The 18,222-nt window shown below is 33.9% G+C and overlaps 1 protein-coding gene across 1 annotated transcript in view; it reads left to right on the top strand.

Annotated features, from left to right (window-relative positions):
• LOC128556275 (uncharacterized) overlaps positions 1-18,222 on the top strand; it is a 71,590-nt gene that overhangs the window by 30,376 nt on the left and 22,992 nt on the right. Inside the window, exon 2 of the mRNA XM_053540804.1 lies at positions 17,262-17,527. Coding sequence (XP_053396779.1) covers positions 17,262-17,527 — 266 coding nt within the window. The remainder of the gene's footprint in view (positions 1-17,261; positions 17,528-18,222) is intronic.

Raw genomic sequence — 18,222 nt, forward strand, 5'->3', positions numbered from 1 at the left:
GGTTGGGAACGAAAATAACACTGTCCCATTTCCACCAATCAGGTTCTGATAATAATTCAGTCCGCGGCATCAATATGGCCGCCGCCATAACTTTTTTGCCGGTAAATATTAAATATTGCTGGGGAAAAAATCCGAAATTTAACTGCGACTTATACGCTTGAAGTTAAATTTTCCGACCATTTCCAGAGCAAAATTTAGATGCGGACTATACATTACCGCGACCTATACACACCAAAATACGGTATGTTAAACCTAGCTTAATATGTGAAATTCCAGCATTGAGACATAATTACAAATGCATCAAAATGATAGTTAAGATATGTAACAGTTCTTTGAAAATAGTGAGTTTTTAAGGCACTGAACTGTGGCCTCTTTATGCTGCCATTTGCATATGTCAGTAAATCAATAGTAAGTTTTATAGAGTTATGTATGTGTTTTATATGTTGTTCAATTTTCATGTAAAAAAAACTCAATTGGTGTCTTTTTAATTTTTTTTCTTTCAAAATACAAACCTCTAAGCCATTATTTTTGTCTGTTATAGACTGGCATTTAAACACTGGGTATGTATATCACATTTGAAGGAATTTGCTAGTCTGAGGCCCGTGGCATTCAGACCACTTCATACATATAGATTTAGGATGTTATTTCATGAACTCCAAGTAAAGATAATAATTATGAAAATATTCAGTGGTTTTATTAGTAAGCTTTCACATGATTACAGTCAGTATTATTCTGGAATTTCATTTTACAGCAATAACAAATTACTGATAAGTCAAACCTCCTTGTGTGGTCTTGCCCTGTCCTAATAATTGTGATGTACGTCACTGGAAAAATTAATAATTGCAGGGCAGTATTTCTGTCTACATGGTAAAATCAAAGTAAAAAGTTATATAAAACAAAATGTACATTGTAAATGGCCCTACTGTCAGATATTACATTTTTACAATCTTAGATATCTGTATTGGGTCATGTTGGAGGCATTTTGTCTTGGGCTGTTGCAATGATGTTTTTGGCTGTTTAGGTATGGATTTTGATTGTATCTAAACTGTTCCAAATGATAGATTTTTATCTTCCAGACAGTGATTCCAAGCATTGGTCTGCCTCATTTTTACATGATTTCTTGTTTATGGTGGTCGTGAATCTGTTGTATAGATGTACACTACAGTTTCATTGTGGAGCCAGTGCAATATAATGCTGTTGTATGTCATAACATACAGAACAGTTTTATGAGCTTTTGTCTACTGTAGAAATGCAAATTCTACTTTCAGTGCCAAAAAATATGGCGCAAACTTAAATTATTGTATACTAACTTTGAATTAAGTGACTCAGTCCTCGTTACCCTCGTATTTGTTCTTAGGTTCATAAGTTGCCCTCAGCTTTGTTCTATAGTTCACAAGTTTTCCCTTAATTTTGTTCTTCAGGTCCATAAGTTGCCCTCAGTTTTGTTCTTTAGGTTCATAAGTTGCCCTCAGAGTTGTTCTTTAGGTTCGTTATGTCCTGAAATAGTAAAAAAAAAGGCACATTGAGCAGTTCTAAGCAAAATAATATTTTGTTGATGAATCAGAAAAAAACTGCTTTGTAATGAGCCACCTGAGTAGAAATGAATAAGATCACCTAGACAAATTTGGAATACATTAAGAGACTGATCTCTTAACATAATACGTATGTTACCTAATTATCTCGTCTGTGACATTACATTTAACAAAAGAAGCTCTACATGATTGATTGCTGATTAATTTGAAATGTAATTAAATTATAGTATGTTTGGAAATCACATGACCTGTCCCATAGTGCCATGTTACATCAACCATAATCATGGCTCAATCATGGCTCATGTGAGATGTCATCTTATATTGACACGGCTCGATAAAAATGAAGTCCTTTTTGTTTATTTAACCAGGTGGTGTCATTCGAGATGGAAGATAAATATTAAATTTGATGACTTAACTGCAAGAGTAGGTTTAATATATGCGATATGACAGTTACATGGAATATGATAAAAATTGTTATAATGGTTTTAAATGAAGCGTAAATTTTGATTTCATATCGAGGGGCAATAACCGAAGAAGTAAATTAACTGAACAAGAAAAGTGATTTGCTAATACATACATCTTCAGATGGCTTGAATTTTAACAGTCAGATTCAGTTTAAACTTCCAAACTTCTTTTTATTCTAAATGTTTTAAATGTTGTATTTAACATAAAAGATGAATTATACTATAGTGATGATAGTATTTCCAAAGGACCTGGGAATACCACTGGTATGCAGTAAAACAATTATTCCCTATAAATGGATTTGTCAGCTATGATTGAGCATTTTCATTTGAAACTTATACTTCAGTCTGCCAGGGAACTCAGAAGTTCAACTATACACCACTGCCTTAATCCTACCTTGATGCAGTAATATTAGTTCCTTAAAGGGTAAGGAAAGCCTAAAAATAAGTTAATTTTATATGAAAGCCATCATCAAGCCTTTCATAACACTGAAAGAATTTTTAAAATCGGACAACTATTGAAAAAGATAAGGCAGTTTGAAATTTAAGAAAATGGCTACTGATAATACAGGCAGCCATTTAAGTGTGTTTATGACGTCATTTACACACTGCTGAATACTTACCATATTTACCAGATAACCTTTTAAAAAACTAATTTTCATAGGTTTCTTGAGTGTAAGGTGTAAAACAGGATAATTTCTTTCATTATAGCTGGAAAAAGTAGAGAAATTATTTTACAGTAATAAGTAACTGCAGTTCAAATTGTGTATCTAAAAATAAATCCGCCATTTTGTTTTTTGTTGCCATGGAAACAAAATGGCCACCTATTTGACGAAATATTTAAATGCTCATAACTTTCTCATTTTTACTCCGATTTTGAAAAATCTTTCACTTTTTTAAATGGTTTATGAAACCTCAGCTGACAAGATTAACATAAGAACAACGTAACCTTTCCTTTTAATGAAGCGCAGAAACTAGGGTACCAGTAATATGTATCAGTTCATTTGATTGGACATCATAATTATTTTTGAAATGCCCTCATCTAAATGTACTATTACAGGTTCCAAATGAAAATCCTTATATTTCAGCAGATATATGACAGAGTATTTAAAGGTATTTCCTTATGCCTTGGCAGACTTTAATCACTGAGTATTTAAAGGTATTTCCTTATGCCTTGGCAGACTTATCACAGAGTATTTAAAGGTATTTCCTTATGCCTTGGCAGACTTATCACAGAGTATTTAAAGGTATTTCCTTATGCCTTGGCAGACATATCACTGAGTATTTAAAGGAATTTCTTGTTCCCGGGCAGACTTATCACTGAGTATTTATTTAAAGGTATTTCTTTGTGCCTGGGCAGACTTATGACTTGAGTATTTATTTAAAGGTAATTCCTTATACCCGGCCAGACTTATCACTGAGTATTTATTTAAAAGTATTTCCTTATACCCAGGCAGACTTATCACTGAGTATTTATTTCAAGATATTTCCTTATGCCTGGGCAGACTTATCCCCGAGTATTTATTTAAAGGTATTTCCTTATACTCGGGCAGATTAAAATCATGGGGTATATTTCCTTATGCTTTGGCAGAGTTATATCTGAGTATTTATTTCAAGGTATTACCTTATTCCCAGGCAGACTTATCACTATGTATTTATTTCAAGATATTTCCTTATTCCCGGGCAGACTTCTTACCGAGTATTTAAGGGTATTTCCTTATGCCCCATTAATAATTGGTGACGCAGTTTTGATTTAGATATGTCACGCAGTTATGACCTATGATAATGCAAGGTGTTTTCAAGGCGTAAAAATATTGACAGCTTTGTGAATAATGACCAAAAAAAAATCTAGATTTAATTGATTATGGATATTATTTATATGTAAATTTCTTTATGGAATATTGTATTGTTAGTGGTAAAACGTTTTTCATGGATCGGCACATATTTGATTAACTTAAAATCTTTTGACTGTTTGACCTAGTGGCAGAAGAACTTAAAATGTATAATAAAGTCCAAAAGGCCAAAATTTCAGAATAAGAAACAAGTTTTAAAGATTTCCTTAATGTTAATTTTGTGCCTTATCTCTTAAACTTCTGCATTTTTCTCATGAAGACATTAATTACATGAGTGCGACCTCATTATTATTTTGGTTGTCATTGCGATTGATTCGTTTATTGTCTTTAAAAGATAATGGATTTCTTTCAGTTCTTCAGAATTCAGACGGAATATTTTGAGAAATATTAATACATTATGGAATATTGTTAAGATAATTTAAAGATGAATTTTAAACAGTCACGCTTATGAATAAAATTGTCATTTGAGAATACTCCTGAATATTTTCGTTCATTTCAACAACTCATTTGAGTGCCGCTTTTAAGTTGTCAAATACATTTTCTGATACTGTATGTTATATGGTCTAATTTTAATACAAAACTTCGCCTGAGTTCTTCCAGTATATCATGTCAGATATGTACCAAACTGCGAAAATAGGATATTACCATAATGGAATTATGCAAATTAGCTGATCTCTTTTCCTTCTTGTTTAAAAATTCACAGCTGTTCGGTTGTTTTTTACTAACAGATCCAACTTTTTTCGTGTTATTTGTCTTTTGCTTTGATATATGGTAATATATTCATGAATGATATATGAGCCGTGCCATGAGAAAACCAACATAGTGGGTATGCGACCAGCATGGATCCAGACCAGCCTGCGCATCCGCGCAGTCTGGTCAGGATCCATGCTGTTCGCTAATAGTTTCTCCAATTCCAATAAGCTTTAAAAGCGAACAGCATGGAGCCTGACCAGACTGCGCGGATGCGCAGGCTGGTCTGGATCCATGCTGGTCGCATACCCACTATGTTGGTTTTCCCATGGCACGGCTCAATTATGTGGTATTTTAGTGAGATAGATGAGTATAAGTTTTCTGATAATTGATTATGGAATAGGTATTTTGTTACTTATTATTTCGTGGCAATAAAAAGAATTATGCCATTCCCTAATAAAAGTGTGGTCTAAATGTCAGTGGTTATTCCAATAAATAGACGCAATCAAATGGAAAACATCTAAGAAATGATTTTATGTTTATTGCCATTAATTTTGTGAACCACTTTGATAATGAGATCACTCCTTCATTTTCATCTTTGTCAGTGTAATAAAAAAATTATATTCTTCCATTTACCTGTTGCCCCTCCAATTTCATATCTGCTTTATTAATTCCAAGAACTCTTAATTTTTTTTTATTTTATTTAAAGGTTGAATGTCCAAATTGTCCAAAAAAAAGGCCAAGGCCATATCAGAAGATCTGTTCATGCTCTTTAAAGATTTTTAACTTGACACAAATTTTGCAAAAATATTCATCGAGGTTTATTACCTTTGCCAGGGGATGAAACTTTTTTTCAGTCTTTTATTAGTAGCCCATGCATAAGTCAGGGTACAAGTTTTGCAGCCAGATTTTCAGGGTAAAACATTTAGTCATTTGGCTGGAAATGTACAAAATTTTCATTTTTTTCTCTAGTATCATGTGATTGAACTGTTTTAAATTTTAAAATTTTTGTTCTGTCTGGCATGAATACATTAATTTCATATTCATTTCTCTTTTCAGTCAAAATAAGGGATATTCAGCAAATTGAGTAAACAGATTTCAACTTTGATATGCCCTTATTAGAATTGATTAATTCAAATTTCTGAAGGAATTTCACATTTTCTTGTCTGTAAAATAAATACAAGTTTTATTAATTGTTTTTCGATGACATTCAAGTGTAGCTGGTTCTGCTTTCAGATTGTTCATCTTGTTTTTAATGTTGACAATAATGGGCTATTAGAGGGAACAAAAAATGTAAAAAGAAATGTAAAAAAAAATGAATAAAGAAAATTTAACTTAAGCTGTTTCAGCATATTTTACTGGAGATGTAAATCAGTTGTTTTATTTTAGCTTAATTACAGTTGAACCTGTCTTAATGGCCACCTGTATTAAGCAACCACCTGTCTTAAGTAGCCAGACTGTGTTTCTCCTTTGACTGGTTTCTTAATACAGAAAATGCTGAAAATAGTCTGAAATGCATGTGAAGTGAAATTACATACCATTAAATCTGGTTGTCTGTTTTTTAAAAGGTTTTAGGATAAAATATTTTTGGATCATAAGTCGTGAAAGAAAAGTTGAAAAGGAAACTATTTTTTGCATATAAAACACACTGTCAGCTGTGCATTAATCATATACAATGACATAAATGCATTTAATTCCTGAATACAATATGTTCATCAAAAGTATTAAAAATTACCATGTCACTTCCAAGTCATTTGAGTTAGATTTATTACATTTTGGAAGTGATATGGTGGTTGAATGTACCCCCAAAAAACAAGTTTGTTATGAAAATATTTTGTTGTCATTAAATTTAAGACCTTGAAATTGTGTATATTTTTATGTTTGATGTGTGCAGTCATTATAAAAAATGATCTGCGTGGTCGTTTGGTAGATTTTTGGTTGATTATAATTTAGGTTGAATGCAATTTTCAACTTTATTATAGTTCTTTAACACAACAGTTAGTTAACGCTCTCGCTCCATTATCTCTTTAATTTAAATTCAGTCAATATAAACTCTTTTGTCTCTGATCCATGTATATTACTGGTTAAGCCACCTGTGGACCATATCCTCATTGCTGCCCCATACCAAACATGTGCTGAAGTCAGTGAAAATACCACATCATAATTATAACAGTTTGAGCCCTTAGCCTTGCTTACCCAATCTGAAATAGACAGGCCAGTGCATGAAGAGAAACTTTTATGCTTTTATGAGATAGTACTGTCCTGCAGCGAGACATGTATTTACTGTGTCAGTACATTATTGATGATTCTTTATTTACTTAATACCACTAAAGCACTGTTCTGCTGTCAGCATACACACTCATTACAGGTCTTCCTTCAACAGGAAAATCTTCATTTAATTTGCAGAGTGAATTTCAAATTGATTTTACAGAAAAAAGCAAATTGGATTACTAGCATTAATTACTCCAGTATTTTACTGTAGTGCACTGTTCACACTGAAGCAGGTATAGATGTAGCATGATATATTGACTATTTTGCTCAATGGTTAAATGACAGGTTAAATTTTGACATGACAGCATTTTGTACACTAAATAGATGGGCAAGGAAGATTATTCAAACATTGTTATCCAACTGTCCTGCCATATTTTCTATTTTGACAGGTACATTTCAATGCCCAATTATCAGTGTACATCTGTACACACTGCAAAGCAGAAGATGATTCTTTACTTCAACATTCAACTCCTTCAGAATTCATATTGCAATATTATTGTAAAACACTTAGTCTCACTCGAAGTCATGCACTAGATGAGTGAGGCAACATTTAGGGGATGTGCAGAATGCTCGAGTTTCCTTCCAAACATGAAAAGTGCAAGGCAGATGGCCTGCCACCACAAGAATTGTTGGCTTGTCATGATTTGCAACTTACATATATGTTGTTACAGTAATATCCAGTCTACAATATTGGACATGGTTCCTATGTGATCCTATAATTGACGGTCTCTTTTCATTACAGTATTTACTCTACTGGGACAGTTGGGTTTTGTTTTATCTGCTCAAATGTAAGCCAAAATACAATTTCTGCAAAAAAATGTGGAATTCGTCTCCCAGTACTCTCAGATAACATATAACACATGAAAAGTGGTTAAACCAGTCACATTTTAAATCCTCTAATGGTTTTCTTGCATGCCAGAATACCAGCTTATCTCTACAATTGTGTATTTAAATGACAGCTGTAAGCTGTATTGGTATCAGTCAATTACTTAATTGGCATTGTAATGTTTTCGTTTGATGCAACCGCTGTTTTGGAATGGTATAAGGGCCGTGTTACGCTATTTTATGGGGAATATAGAAGAGTGGAAAACACACAAATTGTATTGTAAAATGGATCTGTTGTTTTACTGGAATGTATACGTTCGTCAGAGTTTCTGTCATATCTGTTTTCAAGATTGTGACTGATATGTCTGGACGTTTTGGCTCAAACACAAATAGGTTGTTCATATATTGGCTAAGTTTTAAAATGGGATATCTTGTCTAAATTTCCCTTTTAGAGCATTGACTTGGATTATTATATTTATTGCTAAGACTTTTCCTCCATCTGCCTTAACATTTTTAGGCTGGCGATATTCGCCAGACTATTATAACCATATATCGAGTTTCTGTTAAGTTCAACAGGTGCTGAGACTGACAACACAAAATATAATTTCATGTGCATTTCAAATAGTCGGTCATGTTAATCAGTTTTGCCATAGAGTTGTGTAAAGATTGTTAAACTTACCTGTTTCAATAGATCTACTTGCGCAAACATGTTATGATATTGTTTTATTTTTCTAACGGTAAATACTTAAAAGATAACATTAGAAAATATTACATAATGATGGTAAATTAATTCGCCTCCATGATTGAAATGTCCGTATGAATGGAACTAACTCAACGTTGACCGCTTCGTTATAGATTATGACCTCGGTCTATAAGGTGCTAAGTAAACAAACGCTGGTTCCGAGAAACAATCGTCGATATGTTTATATACTGCGCATTATTCGACGACCTGACATAACGTGGAAAATAAGAAATATGAAATATCAATTAAAATGAACTTATAGTGATATGAGTTATGTCAGGTCTTATATTTAGGGCTTAAGTTTTAAAAACTATTCTTTCAGATCATTTGCTATAGGTACTAAGGGACGTAATCGCTGCGTGATTGCCACAGTAACGTGATAAGAAACAAATGACCACATTATACCTGTTTTTAGGCTATTTTTATACTAAATACGTTTTAAACAGTCTGACGAATACTGAAAGATATAATGTAAAAAAATGTAAAAAGGGCTTTGTCACCAATTTGCTTTAAAGGTGGGGGTGTAGATGTAGCGAGTTTTGTTTAAACACACGTTTTCAACTTTTTTTCAGGTTATATTAAGATAGTGGACCCTTATTGGTAATGTTTAACAATTGCACTAACTTGATACTTATTTATTTATTTATTTTGATGGGTTTAACGTCGCACCGACACAATTATAGGTCATATGGCGACTTTCCAGCTTTCATGGTGGAGGAAGACCCCAGGTGCCCCTCCTTGCATTATTTCATCACGAGCGGGCACCTGGGTAGAACCACCGATCTTCCGTAAGCCAGCTGGATGGCTTCCTCACATGAAGAATTCAACGCCCCGAGTGAGGCTCGAACCCACATCGATGAGGGGCAAGTGATTTGAAGTCAGCGACCTTAACCACTCGGCCACAGAGGCCCCCTAACTTGATACAGTTCTGAAGTTAACATAAAATTATTTCGCACTGTGATTCATCTTTAAATGACTTTTAACGTGTCGTTGTTGTTTGTTTGTTTGTTTTTTATTTGTTAAAGTTATGTCTTTTTTTTCCTCCAGCTGAAACAGAGACAGATTTCAAAGTGATAGCCATTGTGCAAAACAATCACAGAGAATTCATTTTACCAAATATATTTTTAAATTTCCCTCATACCAACAAGAAAATCGCCCTATTTGATCAATGTTCATACATTCACACATAATGTGTGTGTTGGGTGGGGGATTGCATATCGAAATATAGATGTTGTGTTTGTTATCTTTATATTTTATCTGATATTATGTCCCTCAATGTTTATTATCGCTTCATAAGAAACATATATAAACGGTTATGGCACGCCAATTGTCCAATAATAACGTTAACCCAGGTTTACGGTAAAAATGCTAATACTTACCCATATTTTCGGGCGAAAACACGCCCGTGAACCCAGGTTTCAACTAGGTTTTTCAATTAAACTTTGATTTTCGGCCGTTACTTTAAGTTCACGAGCGTGAACCTATGTTTACGGGAGTAAACCAGGGTTCTCGGGTGTAAACCATAGCTTACGAACGTGAACATATGTTAACGATTGAGAACTTAGGTGTACGACCGTGAACATGGGTTTACAACTGTAAACATAGGTTAACGCTGGTGAACATAGGATAATGACCAAAAATCATAGTTTTGTTCCAGAAACCAAGTTTTTCGAACTTAAACCTACGTTCACGTTCATAAACTATGGTTTACGCTCGTAAACCCAAGTTCATGGTCGTAAACATAGGTTCACGTCCGTATACAATGGTTCTTGGCAATCAAATTATCCAACAATTACATTCTTTGTCGAAAAACTATGATTATCGAATACTAACATAAATTTTCGAGCAACACACAGTATAACGGGCTTAAACTATAGTTTACTCTCTTGGACCCATGTTTACGTCCGATAAACTAGGTTTCTCGATTGAACTTTAACTTGGATGCACAAGTTAATCAAGATCACAACAATACCCTATGCTCGCCTTAGTTTAATATGGAAAACCCGTAATATCTAAGATTTTGCAAACATCTTTCCCGCACAGTTTTCATTCAGTGTTTTGTGGTAGCCAGCCTTTCTGTACTTTCGGTACTTTGATTTTCACATGTCAGTGTTAAATAATTACAAAAACATCAAATGTAAAAGTTGGACTGACTTGGCTTGGGAAAGTTGTAAAATACACTAGTTTTATGGCTAGATAAATACTCTATATTATATGACATTGACTTAATTGTACCATAAAATGTAGGTAAAATCCATTGAAGCTGAGAGCGTAACCTTTATTTACAGGTCAATTATTACAAGTATTTTTCTACCTGCTGGTAAATTACAAGTGTTCAAACAAACAATAATTGTACATTATAGTTGAAATAAATCTTGTGTTACGTAAATGTCAGCAGTGAATCTTTATTGTGACAGTCAGCGGTTGTTTCTGCGTGGGGTATATCTGAGCGCAGCTACAGAATGATGGTTCACGCTGTTACCAGGTCCCTTTCATTTGTTTGCCTTTAATAACCCTTAGCCTGCTAAATTTCTAAATGGATTGGTCCATCATTCAATTATAAAAGGGCAATACTATTTATTATTCCAAGGGGTAATGACCAAAAAGATACTGACTGAATGGCGAAGAGTGCCGATCTTGATCAGACTGCACGGATGTGCATGATCGACAATGGGCGCAAAGGCAGAATCGATCATGTCCAGCATGATAAGGGTTAAAGTCACAAACTTGAAGATGGGTATAAGGGGACTGTATAACTATTTTTTCTAATGTATTATAGTTTTGTTGACGGTCTTAAAAATTTTGGATTTCAACTAGTCGAAGTTTCCGAAACTGCTTGAAAAGTGCTTAGAAAATCTAAATAAACTTTGTAATGTTTTCTAAATATTTCATTACTATAATATTTAACGGTATATAAGCAGCAGAAAAAAACTATCATGTTATAAGGATACAAATTACTGTGTCAAAGCAGTGTAAAACATACGCTGGTTGTTAACCTCCATGCACTGAGCCCGAGGCCAATGTCTCACCTTATTTGATGAGACACAATTATCCTACTTTCAGCCTTTGTCCCTCTGTCTCCTCACATGTGTGAAGACGGGAATAAAAACAACTTTAAGAGTTCAATAAAATAGAAGGGTTGTTTGTGAAATTATTTTGTATGGATATGAGTTAAGAAATGGATAGGAAAGTTTTCTCGATCGACCCTTGTAAATTTTAAGGCGTCAACCATGCAAAGGACATTTTCACAAGTAATAAAAATGCTATAAAAATTGATAAAGATATTATAAGAGAGAATTGGCTGGCAAATATTTTTTACACTGTTTTTGCAGTATTAATAAAACCTGTGTTTGATGTGCTGGTTTTTATTGATGCTTTTTGATTATTTCCAAATATCAGTATTTATTTGTTTGTCCGTCCGTCTTTTCATCCATGCATCTGTCCATCCATCACTTAAGTAACTCTTGTATGAAAAATTACGAAAAATATTGTTGTGTTAGGATGGTATTGGAAGGTCCGATTATATTTGAAATATTAAAAAAAGATTAATCTATGATCTCTTTATATAATTGATATGAAAGTGTCTGCATGAATGAAAATTCTCCACCTGGATACCTGCTGTCTGCAATAAAAAAGATATTGCTGTGTTCATTCAGTCATAATAATCGTAGCACAGAACATCAGGTGTCTAAATTGTTGGAAACATTAATTGATTTTAAAGCCCTACTTGTATTTTGTTCTACTGTTTAGTGTGAAGGTTATAATATTGTGAGAGAAATTTAATGAGAGAAATGTATGTTTTGTCGATCAATGTTATTTAACAGAACAATAGTTTCTGTAGCTCACATAAACAATATTATTTTGTAAGGCTTTAGTTGTAATTACGGTTTTGTTGGAATCTCGCTGTCAAGGATTAAATCGTGTCTGAATCCTAGAATACGTGCATTTTCATACATTTTACATTGTTGCATTTAAATGGGTGAAAGAAGCAAACTATACACTACGTGTTTTAGTTTAGGTGCTGTCTGTGTGGTGCTGCCTCTGAGTGAGCTCTTGTGGGTTCAAGCAAGACTCTTTGAATCACGTTACCAATGCACAAAATGTATTGTAGAAAATATCAAAACAGCCTTAGTTTCATATTAGATATAGTTTATTTTTAGAAACAAACTTGAATAAAATTTCATTGTAAACATGCGGAGTTTGTAATAGTACTTGCATAAATAATAGAAAAAAAACTTTTTTATTTGTTATTGACAATTGGTATTGTAGTTATTAAATATTTTTTATGACCCTATATACTGAATTCATGAACCTAAAAGGGTGTTGTAACTAAAAGAATCAATCACTATCTATTTTTTTGACATATCACTCTCAACTTTTCTTTGCTAATTTTCACAATTTATGTGACACAGGGCATTATATGTCATTAGTTTTTCATGGTTGTCAAATTTACTTAATACCATAATATAAATTTTCTTCCTCAGTATTGCAAGGTCTTAGTATGTCAGTTACTTTTGGTTCGTTTGTTTTGATTTTCGTAAATATAATCATTTTGACCCGTTACTAAGACCTCTCGAAAGAATGGGTCAGATATGACAGTCTCGTATTCGATATCGTTGAATTACATGACGATTTGTATAATGATTTATCTCATTTCATTTCGGCAATATTTTTTGTTCCACAAATCGTCTTTTAAAAAAACAACTTAAAAAAAGCAACTAAAACCCTATTTTGGTAATGTAATACAAATACATAGGAATGTTTTGATGTCTTCCCACCATCTTGTTAAAAACCGGCCAGTTAAATTTTGTCATGATATACGTCTGATATAAGATCAAATGTGAAATTAGATATAAACCGGGGAAGTAAGATCCTACGTTTACAGAGATGGGATTTACAGATAGCATTCAAAATGTTTCTAAAAAAATTTTATACATGGAGTCTCGTCAACAAGTTTTCAGGCAATTATGATAGTAACGAAACTCTCTTCTGTAAGGTAATGTATCAAACAATTTAATTGTTTATCATTGACATTCCATTGAAAAAGAAAAAAAAAACGTGTGGGAAAATAGAGCCCAAAAAACTTATTTGCATAAGTATGTCGACCAATTACAATAATGCACCATTTCATGAATGTATATACATACTGATTACAAGGGGAAAATAATTGAGGGAAAAACAGGTAAAGTATTTGGAAATCTGATGGTTCTCACTTAAATATTTTAGATATAGTTCTGTTTTATGTATCATTTGTGAACAATGTGACTTCAGTTATGATCTAAGGATCGCAGGGTCATGAGTAAATTGATCCCTTGGTGAAGCTTATGTTCTGCTTGACAATTTGATGAAAGACGTTTTGACTGAAATTATTTGTTCTCGGATCCTGGACGCCACCTCTTAATTCATGTAGAAGTTACTACTAGTACAGAATCCAGAAACCCTGGTTACGTTAAACTACCACCGTTACATATTACTAGGTGAAATAGTGTTGAAAATGGCGCTTAACCCAAAACAAATGATAACAATGAGTCAGAGAAGACTGAGACTGGTTACAACTGTCTCTGAAATAGAGAAATAAATTGATTCACTAAAATGAGCCGCGCCATGAGAAAACCAACATAGTGCATTTGCGACCAGCATGGATCCAGTCCATGCAGTCTGGTCAGGATCCATGCTGCAATTAGAGAAACTGTCAGTGAACAGCATGGTGGTCACAAAGCGTCTATGTTGGTTTTCTCATGGCGTGGCTCAAATAATCCAATATCATGATGATCAAACTACACATCACTTACTTTCTTGACCCATATTATGGCTTCCAAAATAAGCTATGCTTGTTTTCTCCATACAGATATGCAGATACTGAAATTTGTCTACAAAATAGATTATCAAATGCAGGATAAAGATCAGATTTTAGCACCCCCCTGCCTTCACTTAGCAGTCTTCCCTATACATGGATATGTAACTGTAGGACACATTATGATTTGGCTTACTAAATTTACGAAATTGTGTCGCCAAATTAGGCTAAGTCACAGTAGGTTGTAAGTTCTAATTACCTCTGTATTAAATTGATTTCGTACTAATTTGGATAAGGTTTCCTTTGACACATTAAATAAGCGGTCTCATGGAGAGAATAAATTTGCTCCCATAGGAAGAAGGTAGAATCCCACTGCAATCTTAAATCTTGACAAAAATCCCATCAGTGCAAAAAAGGGTTTACTTCATAATTAAAGGCTCATATTGCCTTTGTTAATAAAATGGCTGCCATATTTTTGGTAATGAACATAAAATATATCAATTTCTTGTTGGATTTCTTGTTAAATCCTATTTTCCGTAACTGTTTTTGGCAATATTTGTCAAATATTCGAATATTGATTACAATATAGAAAGTTTTTATTGAATATGTTTACTTTTGATTACCTCCCTTTATGACTCCAACTGTATAAATTCATGTGCAATAATGAAAGTAGTGCTTTTCTGACTATGTAATTATGCATAATGTCTGTTTGGACAGCTGTTTTATCTGTTTTTTTACATAATTTTTTTGAAGCCTTATGGAACTTTGACAACTTTTTACATTAAGATATGAATTTACTTTTTGGATTTGTTTTTTTCATATGAGGGTAGGGCTCAGTTCTCGTAGGTTGAACTAAGATAACTCATTTTCAGATATGCTAGCCGGGAGTCTATTTTCAATTTGGTCACTTTATGTAAATAATTATAGACAAATATGGGATGGTTTTATTTTATGTCTATTTAACGTTTAAGTTTATTTAGTTAGATAATGGACAATATATTGAAGTTCCCACAGATTTTCTATATGTGGCTAGAACGGGCTTTTCACAGTCCATAAAAGCCCCGGAAATAATTTATTACCCCATGTTTTATTTGGTAAGGGAAGTAGAATGTGGTCCTGAAATAATGAATTACTACTTATGAGCTCAAAGTAAACAGGAAAGCGGGGTCTCCTTTAAGGTTTTAAGGTGCTTTTATGGCCGTCTCAAGATATATTAAGACATTGTCCTCAAGGCACTGTGTCAGAGTTATACAGTTATTCAGCATGATTTTTGCCTACTTGAAATTCTCATGTTCAGGGAATTCCTGAACTTTCTCATTTTGTGTATATTCCTTACTAATGAAGCTTGAGATTTAACCCTTATCATGCTGGATACGATTGATTGTGCCTTTTGCGACCAGTGAAGATCATGATCAGTCTGCACATCTGTGCAGTCTGATCATGATCTGCACTGTTCGCCATTCAGTCAGTATCTTTTTTGGTATGTACCCCTTTTAACAGTTAATGGTACTGTCCAAACTGAAAGATGGACAAGTTCATTATAGGACTTTAGCAGGGTAAGGGCTAATTGCTATGGATAGTGTAACATATGGAAGCATTTCAGATCTTTCCTCTACAAATTGAAGTAGGTTCATGTGACCAAGTGGCTAAGGTTATTGACTTTGAATCCAGAATCCCTCTCAGAGTTTGGTTCGAGCTTCTCTTCTGTTATATTTTTCATGCAAGGGTGGCTGTTAGCTTGTACTGGAAGGTTGATACTTTTACACAAAGAGACACACACTGTCTTCAGAACAATGAAAAATTGCTGATGTAGCAAATTTACAAAATCAATCTAAAAATCATTACAATTGGCATTAGCCCAAGAAATTTAGATTCTTATGAGTAGATCTTGATATTTCCACTCCAGTCATTTTAAATGAATTAAACAACAATTTCATGATCATTGATTTGGGTTTTTGTACCATAAAATAACATAAATATTGAATGGAATTCATCTCATAAATTGCAATACAAACATAAAACTTGGCCTTTAAACAAAATGGATTCACGAGGATGCTGTTTTTAGTGTTTTTGTTTGCTTGTAATTTGTTGTCTTTTTGAAGGATTTCTACTCTAACAGATCTATCTAGAACCAATTTTCTGTTATTCTCCCTATATTTAGAGAATGTATTGACAATAAATAGTTGATGTTTTTGGGTTTTGTTCAAGTTATGACCAGTTTCCTGGAAATGACAGTTACAGAATAGCTATACAATCCTGTGTTTTTTGTTTTGAGTTGAAACTGAATCTAGGTTTTAGCAGAGAGCTGCAAATTGTATGAGGTTTTACAAAGACCAATTTTATTTAAAACCCTTACCTTGCTGGACACATTGATTCTGCCTTTGCGACCAGTGTAGATCATGATCAGTGTAAATCATGATCAGCCTGCACATCCATGCAGTCTGATCATGATCTGCACTGTTCGTTATTCAGCCAGTTATCTTTTTGTTCGGCATCCCTTTCAACTGTCAATGGTACTGCCCAAATTGAAAGATGGACAGGTTCATTATAGAAATTTAGCAGGGTAAGGGTTAACAATTTAGAAATTTTTGATGCTGACATATTAGCAGTAACTTAAGGTAGTTATTTTATAATAAAGAAAATATATTGTGTTAGACTTGTAAAACACCAGATTTGTTTCCAAATTCTTGCATTACATTCTGATGAATTTTCAGGTTCATTTAATCTGAGCAATTTCCAGTAGACATTACCAAGTTACTTGCTTACTTGTCAGACAGACTCATGCATATGTAATTTGGTTTCCTTTACAAACTGTCTGGGTTGATACTGTGTGGTAAATCATATGTGGAAATGAAAAAATTCTCTAGCATTTTTTTGTATGGTTACTGTTAGAAAAGATATTTCTGACTGGACACTGTATATCTGACTCTTAAGTGTCTCCTTTTATTGAAATAACAGCAGTCTACAAGATGTCTCTAGGAACTTTCCCTTTCAAGGTATATTAATTATTCAGTACAAAGAGACTTGTCAACCTCAGAAATCCTGTCTGAAGATAAAGGGGGTGAAAGTAAATTTTTGTCTTTTTATTTTCAGCGGAGGGTGACTTGAAACAGTTTACGACAATCACAAACCATCACCAGGCTCGACATGGCTACGACGCCAGCCTTTTTCTCCAGACAAACCGACCGCAGTGCGTCCAGGACCTGTATACCCTGTGTGCCCCGAATCCCACCCGGGTGATACGGGCTGCTGATTTGTACCGTAAAGATGGATTGAGCGGTTCTAAAATGTTCAAGTGTTGGCCTGTCATTATGAATGAACAGACAGTTAGAACGCCAGATTTGAATCTCCCCAGAAGGGTATGTCAATTATATTGCCCAAGTTCTAGACAGTCTGTAAATGAATTTAGTAAATCAGTAGATTTAAATAGTTTGCTGAAAAGTCCATTAGATATTCTTTAATTCTTGGTAAATGTAGTAATTGTTTCGTTATTGAATTATGTTAAAGTGGATTGAAAGAAAGCCTAAAAAAATTCTTGCATGTTACCAAACTCCCCGCAGCGATTACTTCACCTTACGGTACATTAATTCACTGCAATCACAAGTTGTTTAACCAGATTTGGTTAACAGAACAGAACCGAACATTTTTATGCCCCCGGCATCTACTGATGCGGGAGGCATATAGTGATTGTCCTATCCAGCCGTCCGTTCGGCTGCCGTCCGTCCGTACGAGGTTAACCAAATGGGGCCGTTTCGTCTAGCATCAATACCCCTTACTAGAATGACAGGATACTAACGCAGATGTAACCTGTGACCATTCCTCATCTTCAGACATCACCTGACCTCAGTTTGACCTTGAACTTGACCTCGTTTTGGACTTAGGTTGCTTTGTATCGACAAGGATGACACCGGGGGCATCAAGAGTTTATTGAACGCAGGTCCTTGTTTTTTTTTAAATTGCATTATTGGCATCTAGATGGTAATATTTACGCACAATGCACATAATTAATTGTTCAAATAAATTGAAGTGATTTTTATCAAAAAGATTAGATAAA

This window comes from Mercenaria mercenaria, chromosome 4 (genome assembly GCF_021730395.1).
Source record: "Mercenaria mercenaria strain notata chromosome 4, MADL_Memer_1, whole genome shotgun sequence".
NCBI lineage: Eukaryota > Metazoa > Mollusca > Bivalvia > Venerida > Veneridae > Mercenaria > Mercenaria mercenaria.